Source organism: Lutra lutra, chromosome 15 (genome assembly GCF_902655055.1).
Source record: "Lutra lutra chromosome 15, mLutLut1.2, whole genome shotgun sequence".
NCBI lineage: Eukaryota > Metazoa > Chordata > Mammalia > Carnivora > Mustelidae > Lutra > Lutra lutra.
Genome location: NC_062292.1, coordinates 40,803,203 through 40,820,749, shown reverse-complemented (window position 1 = coordinate 40,820,749; position 17,547 = coordinate 40,803,203). Strand labels below are relative to the sequence as shown.

Sequence of the window (17,547 nt, the reverse complement as noted above, 5' to 3'; positions counted from 1 at the left end):
GGGTTAATTAACTGCTGTTCTCCTGGTGCTTGGAGATGCTCAGATGAAAGCGGGGAGGAAGTGCAGAAGCCAGTATCCCTCCGGGGGCCTGAGGTGGGGGTCTTAGCGGGAGGACCAGCCCCTGCTCTCCGGGAGACCTCCATGTAAGCTTTGGCTATGGAGCCCTGTGGCTACTCAGCTCTCAGGTCACACAGACCCCTGAGAAGCTGGAGCTGAATGCGTCCTTGTCTCGGATCTAATCCCAATGTGCCTTCCTCCCTGGATGGGAAAGCCAAGGTCTGGAGAGGTGAAGACCACCCTGGATCCCTTAGCTGGTCACAGCCCAGCTGAGACGAGAATCTAGGCCTCCCCTTAAAGATCTGACATGCCAGAGCCATATCCCCTTCCTGCCTTTTGGAACAGGAATTCCCACCCATTTTAGAGATGGGCAAGCTGAGTCTCACTCAGGTTAAGAACCAGCCCAGGCCACATAGCCAGTTAAGGGGCAAAGCCAAGATTTAGATCTGAAGTTCCTGGCCAAAGTGCAAGGCTTATTCCTCTACACCAAGCTTTTTTTGGCGGGGAACAGACCATGTTAACTGTGGATTGGTGAAGATGGTCTCTTTCTCTACTTCAAGGGCAAGGATCCTGTCACGTTTGTTTCTGGCAGCTCCTCTGTAAGAGTACTTGGCCCAGGGACCTGCTTTTGTGGGCACTCCAACCACATGGCTAACTAGAGAACACTGTGCTTGGGTTTCCCATCCCCTATGGAAGCTTCATGCAACTTCAACCCTCTGTCTGTAAAAGCGGGTCACCCAGGTGGCTTCAGGTCTGGGCTGGGCAGGATCACTTCTTCTCAGGGTCAGGGTCTCTAACATGTTGTCCACAAAATGCTGTCATGGGTAGATCATCAAATACTGACACGTCAGTTAGGCAAGTTCAGCTAAGAATGGTTCAGGAGAAAGATCTGCCAGTGAATCCTGGCTTAAAGTAGAGAAATGGGGTCCATAAACAGGACAAAAGCAGAATTTTCCCTGGTTATACTCCTGGGGTTTCTCACCCTGAGGAGCATGGGGCTGAATTTAACTGAGCATGGATGAATGATTCAATATGGCGGCACCCCAGGTGTGCCCTAGCCCAGACCTCCTGGCTGACGATGCCCACATGGGTTCCCTCTCCTAGAAATCAGGTCCTGGGGGCACCTGGGTGGCTCAGTGGGTTAAAGCCTCTGCCTTCAGTTCAGGTCATGATCCCAGGGTCCTGGGATCGAGCCCCACATTGGGCTCTCTGCTCCACAGGGAGCCTGTTTCCTCCCCTCTCTCTCTCTGCCTGCCTCTCTGCCTACTTGTGATCTCTCTCTGTCAAATAAATAAAACCTTTAAAAAAAAAAAAAAGAAATCAGGTCCTGGGCGGGAGGGGCTAGTTCAGTCCCTAAACGGAGAACATTTTACTTGATGTGACCTCCCAGGAGACCTGAATGCCTGATTTGTAAGTAGGAAAACCTTTTCAAGCTGGAGATGGTAGGAAAGGAGATAATTATCTTAATCCAGAAACATTCCCTGTAAATCAAAATTGTCCACTTGCCTCAGCTAGGACAAAGCCCTGTTGTAGGAACCCACTTTCAGCTTTGGAATGGAAGGGCTATGCCTTCCAGGGCCTCAAGCTCTCTACTCCCCTCAACTTGGTCTCAGCTGACCCAGAGGAAGGTATTCAAGGGACCCATAAAAGGTCCCCTAATAGGAGTCAAACAGCTTCTACTTTCTCACCAGTGGCTATGGCCTGAAGTAATTCTGTTTGCGTCTCTGGCCTAGGAGAGGATCACTTAAGGAAGTCCTGTTTTTAATATGGGGAATGTGTGGGAAGATACCCTGACCTAGAGTTGCCAGATTTGGCAAATAAAAATACCAGATCTGAATTTCAGGTAAACAACAAGTAACATTTTAGTGTAAATATGTCCCAAGTATTGCATTTTATTGCATTTTACTTGGCGCCTCTGCCCTGACCCCCATTAACCCCTAGAGCTGAGTGATTCCAGCTTGAGTTTAGGAAGGAAAAAATGGCTGCTCTCCTGCTTTTGAGTGAGACTGGCTGCTCAGGGAAACCGTAGGCTTGACTGGGGGACAGGAGAGGGAGGAAATGGAGGGATCTAAACTTGTAGCTACGTTTCTTGCAGGTCCCTAAAACGTGGTTGTGGTATTAAGATATTGAGATGCGAAAACCAAAGCCAAACCAAAACAAAAACCTCAGATAAAGAGACTATCGAAAGTCTGGAGTAATGAGAGCAAAACTCCATTAGATTATGAGTTAGGAGGCCAGGGGTCTAGTCTGCTGTCCTATTAAGCGGCTACGTGACTCTTGCTAATTTACCCTCTCCCGACCTGGATATCCTCAGCTGTAAAGTGTCAGCCTCCCTGGGGCCCTAATATTTCACTAGTCTGGTTCTGAGAACCAGAGCACGGCACAGTCTGTTGATCCAAGATACTGAGCAGCGGGGCTAAAAAGTGCCCCATCCTTTGCCCACCTCCCCTAACTCTTCTCTCTCCCTGAGGTCTGTGCCACCCTGGGGCTCCTGCCACGTCTCTGAAGGAGGAGGAGGTTGGAATGGCCGACAGAGAGTTGACTGGGTCGATGACTTTCTTTGTATCAATCTTCCCCTTTCTTTAAAGTCCTTGATGCTTTTTGTGTATCAGACTAACTTTGTTTTAAGTTTTATTTTATGATAAGACTCTCTCTGGGGCGCCTGGGTGACTCAGTGCGTTAAAGCCTCTGCCTTCGGCTCGGGTCATGATCTCAGGGTCCTGGGATCGAGCCCCGCATCGGGCTCTCTGCTAAGCAGGGAGCCTGCTCCCCCTCTCTCTGCCTGCCTCTCTGCCTAGTTGTGATCTCTGTCAAATAAATAAATAAAATCTTAAAAAAAAAAGACTCTCTCTGTTCAGTTTTCTTAATTTTTGATATAAGTGATCATCAACTATAAATGTATAGTTTTATGTCTATTTAAATTAGAAGACTATTGCTGATATAGAATATAAGGTCAAATCACAAGGTAACACCATTGCTTTTTAAAGATTTTTAGAACTTTCATTTGGGAACTGCCCGCAGATCCTTTGCATATTTAAATAACATATATACTTCATGGTGACCGATCTTTGTTATTTGAAGTTCATTTGATATTTGGAACTGGAGCCAAATCTGGGGAGTGAGGGGCTCAAAGTGGCTAATATTGTTTCTGGTGAAACACAGGTCATGACAGTAAAGAAATGAGGCTGGTTTTCTTATATTATATGGCTCCTAAAATGACACTGATAGTTGTGTTTAAAAATGTTTTTCTTAGAGGGTCTGGAAATATTTTGAGCAACCGCAGAACTGCTGCAGTAGTCCAGGAGAGAAACTCCTGCCTGCATTCAACTTGTCCTCCGACATCCACGCTTCTCCCAACTCGACTGCAAGTTCACTGAGGGCGAAGAGCGAGTCTCCTCAGCTGGGCGTCCACAGTGCGCGTCTCGCTCCCTGCCCTGCCCTGCCCCAGAGTTGCTCAATGCAAGTTGGCTGACAGTGTGGACGTGAAGTATCTGAGGGAAAACGGTCCTTCAGCAGCTTTCAGCAACTTCTGAAACCTGCTGACGAGGCTTGTGCAGACGAAGCACAGCCTGCTCCCCTCATTCCCTGACTTGTGCCGCCATATTGGTTTCACCAGAAGGGAGGGGAGGAAATGGTCCTGTGCCAGTTGTACCAGCCATGGGAAAATCCCTCAGACGTAGATTATCTCACCACCACTGAGCTCTATTACCTTTTGTCCCTCTCTCCTTCTCCCTAAGTCCTGGCCCCACTTGGTTTTGCCCCGTCCTTGGCTGATTATATGCCTGACTCCAATATCAATTATTCCATTTCCTCCCTACCTCGCCCCCTCCCTCTGCCAAATCTTCGTGTGTGCTCAGCTCTTCACCGTTCCCATAGCCTCTCCTGAGCTGAGAGGAGACAGGACGTGCCTCAGCAGCTACCCTGACATGAGTCATGTCTGAAGTCCCGCCAGTGAAGAAGGAGCAAGGAGGGCTGGGCCTTAGGGCGCGGGAAAGGGAAGGAATTTTCGTGGATTGTCAGAAAACAGGCACAGGGAGGGGTGGGGGCAGTTTGGGAGCATCAAAGGCTGTTGAGATTATTATTTTTTTTTAAAGATTTTATTTATTTATTTGACAGAGAGAGATCACAAGCAGGCAGAGAGGCAGGCAGAGAGAGAGGAGGAAGGAGGCTCCCTGCTGAGCAGAGAGCCCGATGCGGGGCTCGATCCCAGGACCCTGAGATCATGACCTGAGCCGAAGGCAGCGGCTTAACCCACTGAGCCACCCAGGCGCCCCGGCTGTTGAGATTATTGAAGATGGAGTTGATTAACTAGAAGAAATGCCAAACATGGGCCATGTGGAGATTTTTTTTCTAAAGAAAGACCCCTGAAGGAGCTCCTTTGCAGCTCTTGGTTACAAATTTCCACGTGTAATGACCTCACACTGCCCATCTGATAACACTTCCCTGTTAACGTAACATCAACCTGTGGGTGAAGTATACACACAGATATCCTCATTCCCATTTTACAGATGAGAAGACTGAGACTCAGAGAAGTTAAGAAGTTTATCTAAAGTCACAGAGCCATGGAGTGGTAGAAACTGGACTAACCCAACTAAGCTTTAGAGGCTCTGAATTGTATCGAAATATATGTAAAGACCTGTACCATCCAGCGGGTCGGCAGGATTATTCATTCCTACTGCTGGTGCAGTCCAGGGATCTGCCTTCCCTGGGTCTCATATAAGCCTTTCTACTAAGTCGTTTTCTCTAAGTCAGATTTGGTCTGGTCATCATTCTTGATGTCAAAGCACTTTATCCACATCTGTGCCTGATCTGTCAGCTTCTGGGCTCAGCCAACTGTCTATATGCTGTACTGAGGAAATCAACTGACATCAAAAATTAGAAAAATGGGAGGGAAATAAACTTGCAGGAAACCCGGTTAACTCTTCCCTTTGGTCCCTAACCTGGAACATACAAGAAAGACGAATACTCCCCAGTTAGCCCCAACAAGAACTTAGGAAGGAAGGATCAAACTGACAACGAAAAGAACCCTTGACTCCTAAACCACCCACCCTCTCCCTTGCTCAGGACCCCAAAACTCAGGGGTGATACCTGTAAACAATGTGAACTCAAAGCAAATGCCACTGAAGCCTGGAGCCCCAAGAAGACAGTGCCCCAGATTCCCACAGAAAAGCAGCCTTTCGTTCCATGTGCATAATGTCTCACAAAAGAATTCCCAAGAACCATACAGGATAATGTTAAATAAGTGAAATAAATAAGTGAAAGTCACAGATTTTGGAGACAGGGAGAAAACCAAGGTGTCATTTAGCCCAATACCTCTGATATTGAAGAAGAGGAAAACTCCTACAGTGGCTTATATATTTAAACCAGAACATTTACCATTGACCTTGGTGCAGGGGTAGGGCTAAATAAATATTTGTTCATAACGGATGGGTGGGCATAGTAGCTGGAAATCACACAGAAAGACACTGACAGGGCCAGGATTAAAAGATCTAGAATAACTCTACCTTTGTTAGTTAAAAACAAAACAAAACAAAACAAAAACCTTAAGACTGATGATCATCAGTTTGTTTTTTTTTTTCATGCACATTATTTCATTTTTCCAACATAGGGCTCAAACTCAGGACCCTGAGACCAAGCATTGCATGTTCTACCAACTGAGCTGGCCAGGTGCCCCTGTCCAACTTACAAACTCAACACTCCACTCCAGCATGTAATGCAGGGGACAAGCTCTCCCAGCCCCAGGGGACTTCTAGAGCAGCGTCCTTGGTCATTGGCACATACTGAGCAGAAGGGCCCCTCTAGGATTTTCCTCAAGATCTCTAAGTTAATCCATAAATGGAACTTAAGAATTCAAACCCCTCTCAAATCCATATCATAGCAGACATTCTAGAAAATGGACTTAAAACACATGCCCTTTTTAAAATGCTTTTTCTAAAATGTTCTCATTGGAGACATCTGGAAATATCCAATCAGCCCAAACAGCAGACTATACTGAGAGCCATCCACGAAGTAATGGGCAAGCAAAAGGACCTGGTGGGGGCTGCTGGGCCTCACCTCAGGGACCAGTGCAGCCCCTTCCCACCCCATGTCACTCTTCTCAGCAACCAATGCAGGTTTGCTCCGCCACAAACCGTAAACCATCCCCACGAACATTCTGGGTCTTTTTGAATGGAAGCAGCTCCTTACCGGATATCCCCACGAGCCGTTCCCCGCCTGGAACTTGGAGTAGTAGCTGCTCCGGCTGGTGGTCCCATAGTTGTTGTAATTGTCGGCCAAGCCATCGTACATGGAACCTTGAGGACAAAGGCAGGGGGTTAGGACAGGGGTGGCCATGCTCTTCACTCGCCTCTCCTCCCCACGGTATCTGGGTCCACCATGCCCCATGGAAGAGACCAGGGCTGAGCTCTTGAAGGAGGAGGATAACGAATACATCATCTGCTTGCTGTCTCTGTCTCTCTACTCTACCTCCTCCACGGTCAGGGCCAAGAAAGGGCCCAGGCCGACTGTTGCAGGGACAGCTCTGCAAATCTTGGCCGAGCCCTTCCTGGGCCGACTGAATGTCTCCTTGCTGCTTGGGGTCGTTGACACCTACAAGCCAGGAGTTGGCCGGGAGGGCCATGGAGCACCGCCATTCGGTTCTGGGGAATCACGAATCCACATTCCACAAGGATAAGCTCCCCACTGGGGGAGGACTGGCAGGATATCAGCATTCCAGGTCCAGAGCTCTGAGGTCAGAGCCACAGACCAGTGAGAGCTGACGAGAGGCCAATTCAGGGCAAGACTCTGGTTCCAAATCTCAGTCCAGCCGCTGCTAGCGATGACACGATCTCTTGTCCCTTCCTTCATCTCCTACATGCTCCAGATGGGGAAGGGGGGTGGCCACCAACCTCAAAGGCCCCAGTGAGGATTAATTAATGTTTTCAGAGTGTTTGGAGACCCACAAATGACAGGCTCAGTAAGAGGACAGAGTGTCATTAGGGTTATTAGCGGCAAAATGGCTTTGAATCATAGAAATCCGAACTGGGTTTTGGGCTCCTGGTGGGGCTGCCTTCCCTTCTCCCCTTCACCAGGTGGCAGGTGGGCCCTAAAGGACAGTCCCCCAACTCTGCAAAAGTTGGTCTGTTGGCTGCCTTACTGTCCTTGAAACACAGCTGACTGGGACATGGCCATGACTTTGCTCACACCATGCCCCTGGCCGAGTCTGCCTTCCCTTCTCGGCCACAACATTCAGATCTCACGTATCTTCCAAGGCCAAGCTCGGGATCTCATCCCTTTGGGGAAGCCTCTTCTGTCCAGCCTTGCCTAGGGTGATCTCTTCTACCTCTAAACACATCCTTCTCTGCTGTCTGGACCCTGAGTCACATCCTGCCTGCTGTCCCATTCCCTACACTGGGATCTGCATGAGGGGGAAGCCAGGGCTCTATGGCCTGGGCGTCCAGAGCAAGGCTTGCCCTACACTTTTTTACACGATGAGCTTTCTGGGGAAAAACGGAAAGTGGGATCCAGTGAGAGCCTCCTAAGGGGAATGGGCACTTCTTTTCAGAAGTGATGGTCAGACTCCAGCATCAGAAGCCCCATCTAGGGGGAAGGGTTTGACAGTGATCTTACCTGGCCAAATTAGCTCCTTCCCTTCTGCCACACCCACTCAGATTCCTAAGCCTTTTTAGGGTAATGGGTGTGGGGGGGGCGGGGTAGTACTGACAGAAGGAATACGGAGGGGGCGGGGGGGGGAGCTTTGGAATGTGCCAGGTGTCTCTGCTCGGTGCCTTTTCTTCTGTCTGAAGCCACCTAGAGGACTGCCCCATTGCACACAGGAGGGATGACCGGCCCTGATTCCCATCCCCTCCCCCGCCATCATGGAGGATCAATAGGCCATTAGTGTTATCGGCTGTGGCAGAGAGAACTTGCCCTGGGAGCCCAGAGCTGTTGACATTGGTCTTGGCTCTGACATTTGGCCAAGTCACTTGTTCTCTCTGGGCCTCAGCTGCTGCTTCTGTAAAAAGAAGGGGTTGGCCTCTCTATGCCCCGAAGGCCCCATACAGTGCCAGCGTTCCACGGCTGTGTGATTACAGGGACCCATGCGTGCCCCATGGCATCCATAGAAGTTTGCAAGGAAGATGGGGAGACATCAAAGCCTACACCACCACTTCCTTTGCTGCCTGCCTCAGGGTCCTCCCAGAGGTGTCCTGCGGGCCCAGGCCTGGCTCCTGAGGGGACTCTCCCTGAGCCTCTGACTTCATCCGAGCTCCCTACTGAGTGCAGGCAGCTGGTTCCTCTTCCTTTCTCGGGAAGCTGCCCCTCCCTGGAAAGGCTGCGCTTTGTCAGGAGGAGTCTAGAAGCAGTCTCATGGGCTGAGATCCAGAACCAGCTAACACCAGGGAAGAGGCTATAGGCAGGACCCTAGGCATGCACGGTCGGGCTCTGAGGTGGCTGATGGCTGGTTTCATCTGACTCTCCTCCATCCAGCCTACTTCTATCATCCCTTCCAGGGTTTCACGGGCCAGAGGTCACTTGGCTGTTGGCCCGGGAGCAGGGACGTCTCACCCAAGGACGGCTGCGGGTCAGCCAGCAGCTTCTAGAAGGAAAATCTGGAAGGTGACAGACAAAGAGTTCTATGGAGCCCCAGGGAGGCCTTCTGCTAGGGGAGGCATAACCCAGGAGGCTTAGTGGAAGGCAGGCTCCCATGGGGTCTCCACTTCTTCTCAAAAGGGAATCTGTTAGCAGTGACAGTGACATCACTGCTGGTCATCAGATGAAGCATCTCCTCCATGCCCTGCACCTGCCCGCCTCCCTCTCACATGATCTTCTCCATGTGGGAGGCAGAGTTCTCTGCCATGGAGGCAGGGGTGAATAAGACCTCTGGAATGCTCTATCCTTCCAAAAGCCAGTACTTTTGCCCCAGTGGTGACTTTACTGATGACAGGTGTGGGCTATGGCACTCACTTCTGGTGAGACCAAGGCCTCCAGGCCCTTCCAGGTGGCTGCTGAAGGCAATCCCTAAGATCCATCTGCAATTGGGGTTAAGATCACCTGACTCCCACCTTAAGATGCCTTGTTTGGCTTCCTTGTGACAAAGAGGCTGCCATCACACCAGCCAGCACTGCTTCTCTGGCAGAGGTTCTGGTAGGGTCTAAGAGGAGTCCAGAGAAGTTACCTACTTGAGGTCACACTTTGCATTGTGCCCGATGACCAAAAACATGCAGGTAGGAGGTGAGGTAAGCTCTTTTAATAAGAGTGCTGCTCCCCTCTCCTGACCCTAGGGTGTCTGGCTGGTACACATTACCCTTGGAAAGTCAGGTTCAACAGCAAGAACATGGGGGTTTTCCATGACAGTGAAGGTAATAGCTCTGACAACTTTCCCTTCTCTGTCAAGTCCCCTGACTTCTTCACAACTCATTTCTAGGAAGCCTTTCCTGATTAACTCCACCTGGTCCCATCACCCCTGGCTGACCGCCTCCTCAGAACAGGGGCACTGTGAGGTGTAGTCAGTTCTCCATCTGACTGTGCCAGTACCCACCGTCATGTACTTCGGGCACTGAAGCAGGCATCGTGTCTCTCCTTTCCCTGGGATCTTGGGCACAGGGCATGGCTCTGTCTGGGGCCAGGCCAAACTTGCACTGAGCGGGTCCTTTTTGTCAACCAGTTCACCCCTCATGGCTGAGGGGCTTAGGTGCCTGATGCCTGGAGGCTCCATGTCCCCCTGATTGTAGCATGGGACCAGGGTCCTTGAAGGCTATTCAATCAGGCCCTTCTCCCACCCAAAGACGTCCTGCTGGGTGGGGTAATCCAGGAAGATGGAGGATCTGAGAGGAGCTGAGAAGAGGCACATCTACCTCCCTGAGTCTTGGTGTCAGGGGGAGTAAGGGGAGGTGATCCCAGCACCCAGCTCACCCCATAGAACCACCCCGGACTCTTGTAGCTGAGCGCCCGCATTCCCACTGTTTCCTCCATAAGGGTGCATATGCCAGAAGCAAAGGGTGACGGCTTCTCAGCAGAGCTGGATACCAGACAAACTTGTGCCTTGACCCCAGGAGGCATCTGTCAACCCTCAGAACCCCGAGGTCAAAGAGCAAAGGTCTCAGAGAACATATTGCTTTCTCCAGCGTACCATCAATTCCAGCTGCTCTGTCCACACAGCTTGTCTCATCTGGGTCAGAGTTTCAGGGTGAAAAGCCATCTCAAAAAACCCACCACTCAGATCGTCAGTGTCCCAGGATGCCGCTTGCCTTTGCTGCCTATGACGAGGGTCTGGTTCTCTCTGGTGTCACAGGGGCAGTGCAAGCTTTCTTGGCTACCAAAGCTTTATGGAAGGAAGCTCCTTTGTTGGGATACATGGGCTTCTCTCTCTGGCAGGGATGGGCCAACCCTTGCAGGGATGACTCATCCTCTTCTACCTTCCAAGCTTTCAAATGGGTCACACCCACCGCACCTGAAACATTCTTTCTCTTCTTCTCAGCCAAACCCTCTCCCTGCATTCAACACCTCGCACCAAAATCAGCTTCTTCTAGAGGTGACCACACCCAGCTCTGGGCACTCCAAACCCTCTAGCATAACCAGCTCGGCTTTCTGGCCAGCTGCTCTACTCACTCCGTGCTGGCCTGTGTGTTCCTCAGTGTGGTTTCTGTACACGGGCGTGTGTGTGTGTGTGTGTGTGTGTGTGTGTACATACACATGTACTTATGGGCCCTTCTCCCAGAAAGCAAGGAGGCTGAGAACTCCCTGGAGCAAGAGATCTTCTGCTTGCCCCCTACTCCTGACCCCAGGACCAGGGTCTGCCTGGACATGGCACTCAAGACTTCTGCCTGCCTGACCAACAGGCTGCCCGCAGGGACAGAGTTCATCTGAAACCGCTTTCCTCTCCTCCCTCCTTCCCCCGATCCCTCTCCCTTGCTGGTCAGGAGGCCTTGTTACAGCGCAGGCTGCACTGGATGTGAGTCTCTTGTTTGCTCTGTGTCCCATAAGGCCCATGTCTCTTCTGGCTTCTACGCTGATGTAAAGCCCATCTGCTCCTCGACACAGAACACTTGGGAAAGGAAGCTCATTATCTTTCAGCCCTGAAAATGCTCTTATTTCACCCCTGGAAATTTCTTCTACTCGTGGTGCTCAGTAAGGCTAGACCCATCGCAAGAAGAATTTAAATGAGTTACTAGGAAGAGCTGCCCGAAGACATTTCTGGGAGGATATACCTCTGGGAGGTTCAAGATTGGGCAGAAAGGGGTGCCCATGGGAACGTTCAGGTGCCCAAGGGAGGGGAATGGCCAGATGTCCTCCCATTTCCTTCTGCCCAGTCCAGCTGGGAGTGTTGTGGACATTCCTGTCTGGAAGCTTCCACACCTAAGAAGGGCAAGGAGTTCAGCACAACCTCACCAGGCACTTTGGCATGGTTCTTGCCCTTCTCCTGGGCATATGTATGGAACAGGGATGCTGCTACAGGGCTCTCCCCCCAGCTTTGCTGGGACACTCTCGAGCCCAGCTCTGCTACAGCCCCCCTTTCTCTTTCTGATCCTCTGTTCCTGGTCACCACGAAACCCAAGGCCTGGGCAGGGAGTGGGAGCATCTCGTGGGGACAGAGCCGGCATGGGGGCAGGGTGGTGGATTCGTGTGGACAAAGGTCAGAACAGGACACAGCTCCCAGGCTGGGGATCCAGACTAAAACACGGTCATCAGCAATCACCACCTTAGATGACTATCCGTCTTTATGCCTGTGTGTGTGTACGTGTGTGAAATCAGAATCTTGAGGTGGGACATAGGCATTGGCCTTTTTAAAAATTCCCAGATGGTTTCAGTGTGCAGTCAGGTTTGAGAGCACCAGAGTGGACGGCTTCTGGTATGTTAGGATGTTTACAAGAGGGAAACCATGGGATTCTCACTGAGGGGACGAGTTTTTTTGTAGGACAGCTATAGACAGTGTGGGGGCACGGTCTGCCGAGGTAGGGAGTGATGGGATCTATTTCCAGAGATGGCTACCATCATAGCACACTTTTGAGATGCTCTAATCTGATCTCGTACAGTTGTAGAGACCCGGAGAGAGGCAATGACTTGTCCAAGGTCACACACCAGCTAGCAATCCGTCCAGGTAGAACTCAGGTTTCCTGACACCAGGCTGGACTTCTGCCCTTGACAGACTGCAAGGTGGGGTCTGTGTGTTCGCAAGAATGTGCCTACATGCATGTATGTGCATGGGTGTGAGTATATATGCATGTAAGTGTGTGTGCGTGTGCAGTGCGCGTCTGCAAAGAACTTCACCTGAGGATAGCTACCATTCTTCCATCTTATTTTGTCCAAACATCACACACCGTCTAGGGGCCATCCCCATGGTAGAAATAGTTTCCAGATTTGTAGACCTGAAACCATTGGCTTGTTGATATTTACAATCTAGCGTATGGGGAGAAACATTTATTTCTTTTTCTTTTTCTTTTTTTTTTAAACTTCTGCCAATGAGTTTAACTAAGGAGCAGGGTCCAGGGAAACAGCATTTGCTGTACAACATTCTGGAATACCTGGCGTTTTTCTATGTGTTGTAACAGGCGAACGGAAATTCTGGTAAAACCTCAGCTTCGAGCCAAGATACATTGTAAAGAAATAGGAATCGGTTCATCTGCAGTTTAATGAGGATGTTTCGCTGCTGGGACAAGTTAAAGCTCAGACACCCTTTACCCTCTCCCATGCCAGCTTTGGACCCGAGAAAACAACCCCAGGAGTGATGCCCGTTCATGGTCTGCGGTCAGGAACGGGCAACTTTCAAGACAGTAGAATGAGCAGAACCTCACACGGGCAGAGGTTCATGATGAGACACAGCCAAAAGCAGATACAGAAAGGCCAACAAAGGCGGGTCCCGAGGCAGGGACCTTCACCTGTGCACACCACGGCCACCAAGCCAGCACAAGCCTGCCCCCTAGGACAGCCTTAAGTAGTAACTGCACTATGACGGACAGATGCAGAATGACGAAGTGGGGGACAGGCACCTTTCCTAGCTCAGCGTGGCCCCAACCCTATCTCCGATGGGGTGGGGGGGAATACAGGTTTGGCCATGTTAGAGACAAGAAAGGAGAAGGTTGAAAGTGAGGAATCACGGACGTCTCAGCAGGGAATGGAACAAACAAGGACAATGACGCTGCTGCGCTGACATTTCTTTGGAATGAGAAGTGATACGAAAAAGAAAGGCGGTGTCGTTAGACTGTCTGTGGGATGTGTATTCACGGTGGCACTGAAGTTGGACCAAATGAGATTCAGGTTAAGCTTTAGGAAGAGGTTCCGAGTGAAGTTCTAAAGAACCGGAATGTGGAAAGATATTTCCGTGTGGGCTGCCTAACTGATGCACGAACCCTTGACCCTCCCCCCCCCCCCCCCCCACCAGGGCAGCTCAGGATAAACGCCTGTGGGGACTTTCCCGTCCCAGGCCGGTCAAGTTTCCCTAGCAAAGGGAAAATCTTCCCTAGCAAAGGGAAGACCCTAGCAAAAAAAAATCTTTGGCTGAACAGCCCCATCATCGCCTCGGTTTTCTCCGCCTCCCATAGTCTGAGAAGACGCCCTGCTGTGCAGACACAAGGACACTCTGGAAACACAGGGCAGCAATACTTAGCGGTCAGTTCAGAAAAATGCCCAGATGGGCAGGCAGGTTCAGAACAGCCTCCTTCTGCAGGGTCTCCCAAACCGAGCCCCCTCCTCCCTCCCTGGGGACGTCCTGACCAGGGCGAGGCCTTTATCTCATCTGCTGGTTTTGGGGAAAGCATGGGTGGAAATAGGTGTTGAGAGTCAGGCTCCTTTCAAGGGGCTCCTCTCCCAGCCCTTGGGGACTGGGACTTGGGGACTTCTGTCTTGCCAACAAGACAGAAGAGAACCCTCTTGGGGACAGACACTGGAGAAAGCAGGTTCTATTGCTGGGACCACCAGTGGCCGATTCCTGACTGTTCTTTACAGGGTACAAGGAGAGGTTTCTACCTGCCAGGGAACCTGTGAGGTGTGGCTTGCCTTTTCTGGGGTGGGTGTTCTCAACCCGAGGGGCCCTGGTGGGATTCTGGGGTTTCAAGAGAACCAAACTCCCTAGAGAATTCGACTCTTCTCTCTTGAAGGAGAATTCTAGTGTGCCCGGGATGGGGTTGGGGAGTTGGTTAAGGCAATGACCTGGGGTATGGTCCTTCCACAAGTCCCAGCTCGCCCCTCCCAGCAACCAGAGCAGGTGTGTGCTAAACAAACCAACACAAAAAGAGAGAGAAAAGTTAACAGGAATGGCCACTGAGCAAATAGGGAATGCCTGGGCGGTTCTGATGAAGAGAGGGGGGAAATCTGAGGAAAACAAAGCCAGATAAACCAGAAACACCAGCTCCAAGTGACCCAACCGCCTCTTCCACCTAGGATGCCTCTGGGGAAACTGTCCCTGTGGGAAGCTGCCAGAGCCGAGGGCAGAGGGGACACACCTACGGGGTCAGTCCTTGGAGAAGCGTGTTTCTGGAGAGGGAGGCATTAGCTAAGGAAGTCGAAGCTCACCTGGCTAGAGTCCCCTGGAGGACCTTGGGATGGTGAGAAGGAGATCCCATCGAGTAGGTGTTACCCTCAAAGGGCAAGGTCAGAAACAGAGCACTTGCCCGCATCCCCATAGTTGGGAAGGAGAAGGGGTGTTTGGAGCACCCGGGATTTTTGAGATCTTCCTGGAGCTGTGGCGGGGGATGGCATGGGAGTGGGAGAGGGACAGCTAAGTCTTGTGCCGAGAAGAGAGTAGGTTGTCTTGAGCTGTGACTGGGCTGTGGCCAGAAATGGGGACACTTTTTTTTTTTTTAATCCCAAACCTACTTCCAAAAAATGCTGGTCAGCAGCTACCAAAGCACTAAGTACAAGAGGAAGCAAATGCTCCGGAGTCTGGATGACATTGAGCAGAAGTGTGGCAGGAGAGCAACCAGGAGTCCAGGCCAGGGCAAAGGGCACACAAAGGGCAGCAAAGACCTTTAAGGTTCGGGGTGCAGGGAAATCCTTGGCCAGCCATTTTCTCTCCCTCAGCTCTACAAAGGGGCCACTCGGGAGTGAGAGAAAGAGGAAGAGACCAAGCCGGAGTAGGAAGTTTGAGCTGGTTTGTGTGTGTGTGTGTGTGTGTGTGTGTGTGGGATGGGCAGGGGTCTGTCTCCTTTGCCTCCTTCCTCTTTACTACCCCCCACTCCCCTTACTCTCTCTTAGAGGCCTGGCTCCATAAATAAGTCTTGGCTGACCCGTGCTGCTTTGAAGTCTGTAGAATCTTTATTAGCATTTACTAAATTTACCTAAACACACAAATAAACAGAAAGTTTGCTAGTTTGAGTGGAATTCTTACGGGAATCCTTTGTATTAAAGTATGTGGTCTATAAATTCTCCACAAATGCCCCTGTCAGATATTATACCTTCCTCCTTGAGTTTCAGGAGTCCTATCCCTTTCTCCTAACCTCCCGGTGTGGGGGACCTCTTCACCGGGAGTGGGGACCAGGGCACTGATGGCTGGTCATGCTGAGCACCTGAACTGGAAAAGTGCTCACCATGAGGTCTCAGCGCTGGGTGCCTTCTGGGATTTCCAGCCTTGCCAACCTCATTTCCTACCCTCCTCCTGACACTTGTTCCTTCCTACTTAAGCCAAGTGAGGCAGGGAGAATCCGGTGGGAAAGAAAGCTTCTGCATTAGCTACTGAGCAAAGAGGGCATCCGCAGCCACCCTTCACGGCCTGGGGGAGCCTCCGGAGCGCACTAGTCTTGGCGTGACCTTCCAACCAGATTCGCCTCTTCCAGGCGTGAGGCTCCCGCTAACGCGCTGCGCGTTCCAAGGGCTGGTCCCCGCTCCCTGCCGCGCCTCCCCGTCCCGCTGCGCTCTCCTGAGCTCCTGCTCCCGCCACCGTGACTCCCTCGCCCGGACCGGCGGCCACACACTGGTCCCACCTGGGCGGGAGACCTGCCGGCCTGGGCGCCGGCTACCTGGCTACCTGCCGATGGCGCCGCGGAACTCGAAGCCCAAAGGAGGGGCGGGGAGTGAGGGGTCGGGGGAGACCGAGCTGAGGGGCGGGGGGTGCTGTTCCCGGAGCAGCCTGGGGTAAGAAAGCCTCCCGGACTCTGGGCCGGGTGTACCGGCCCGCGGGCCATCCTCAGCCTCTGCGCGCGCTGGAGAGACGGCCTTGGCCGTGACCCTCCCCTCGCCGCGCAAACCCGCCTTCGCGCCCCCAGCCTGGGGCTCGCGCCAGCCGCTTGCCCGCCCCCGCCGCCGCCGCACCCCGTCGGACCCGCCGCGCAGATCCCGCGCTCCTTCCCCTCCCCGCAGTCCCGGGAGGCGCGCCACCTTGGGACCCCGCCGCGCGGGCGCGGGGCGCGGGGCCAGGGCGCCCGGGTTGCGCGGGCGCCGAACCTTTACCTCGGTTGGAGTGGCTCAGGGTGGACGACTGGGAAGACTTGGACTTCTGCCGCTTGACGGTCATCATCACCTGCTCCTGCACGCGCTGCCTGCCCGACGTGCCGGTCTTCATCTTCTGGTCCGACGGCAAGGCCAGCGTGGAGTTGTCCTGGTCCGGGAAGCATTCGTACGCCAAGGCGGTCTTGAGTGGCGAGTGGTTCATGGCGGCGGGAGGCGCGGGCCGGGCCTGCGAGAGCCGAGAGGGGCGGCGAGGGGCGGCGGGCGGCAGGCGGGCGGCGGGCGGGCGGGCGGGCGCTGCTCTGCTGCGCTCAGCGGCTCCCGAGGGCCATAGAGTGAGTGGTCCTGGTGAGGCTCCCGGCGGCGGCTCTTGGCGCCTCCGCCCCGGCTTGTCCCTCTGCTGGCACTGGCGAGGCCCGCCCTCGGTCAGACTGGATATACCGCCCCTGCCCTGCACCACCCACTCCACTGGCTGCGCGCCGCCGCCGGGGCCGAGCTGCAGGGCGCTGCCGCTGCGGGAGCGAGCGCTCTTGGGGGGCAGGGCTGCGAGTCCCGAGTGTGGGACCTCGGCGTCTCCCGGCCCTCCGCTCCTTTCTCTCGCTTCCCTCCCCTGTGACGTGCAGGAGGTGAGGCCCCCAGGGAGACGCCCCTCTTTCCTGTCCCTGCTTGCTCATGGAGAAAGTATGTGCTCAGCTCAGGAACCCAGGGAGACTTCTCTCGAGGAAAAGGAGTCTTTCTTGACCAGGCCCCCGGGAGAGCCAGAAATCCACCTTCTTCTGTCCTGAGGTCATGGCCTGTGGGGGAGGACAGCCTCTGTCCAAAGGGAGTGCTCAGTCCTGTGGAGACAACCATTCTAGTCTTAGGCAGCTTCCACCTGAAGGGACGGGGGTGGGGTGGGGTGGGGGCAGAGCCGTGTAGTCCCAAGGACCAGACTGGAGATAGAAAACCACACAGTAGTACACCTGTCATGTGTGGGCATGCCAGAGGAAAACGCCATGTGAACAGTGGGTCCTCTCTGAAATTCCAGACTTAGCCTGTAAAATGGTGCTGGCACATATTAGGAGCTCAATAAAAAGTACTTTTGAATGGATGCATGAGAGCTAGCCAACTTAAGGTAAATTAAGTCTACCTTGT

General features: G+C 52.7%; 1 protein-coding gene across 1 annotated transcript in view; it reads right to left on the bottom strand.

Annotated features, from left to right (window-relative positions):
• PKP1 (plakophilin 1) overlaps positions 1-17,008 on the bottom strand; it is a 50,555-nt gene extending 33,547 nt beyond the window's left edge. Inside the window, exons 1-2 of the mRNA XM_047705605.1 lie at positions 16,417-17,008; positions 6,244-6,350 (exon numbers count right to left, since the gene is read on the bottom strand). Of these exons, the coding sequence (XP_047561561.1) occupies positions 6,244-6,350; positions 16,417-16,618 (309 nt within the window). The 5' untranslated portion in view covers positions 16,619-17,008. The remainder of the gene's footprint in view (positions 1-6,243; positions 6,351-16,416) is intronic.
• Between the last annotated feature and the right edge of the window lie 539 nt (positions 17,009-17,547).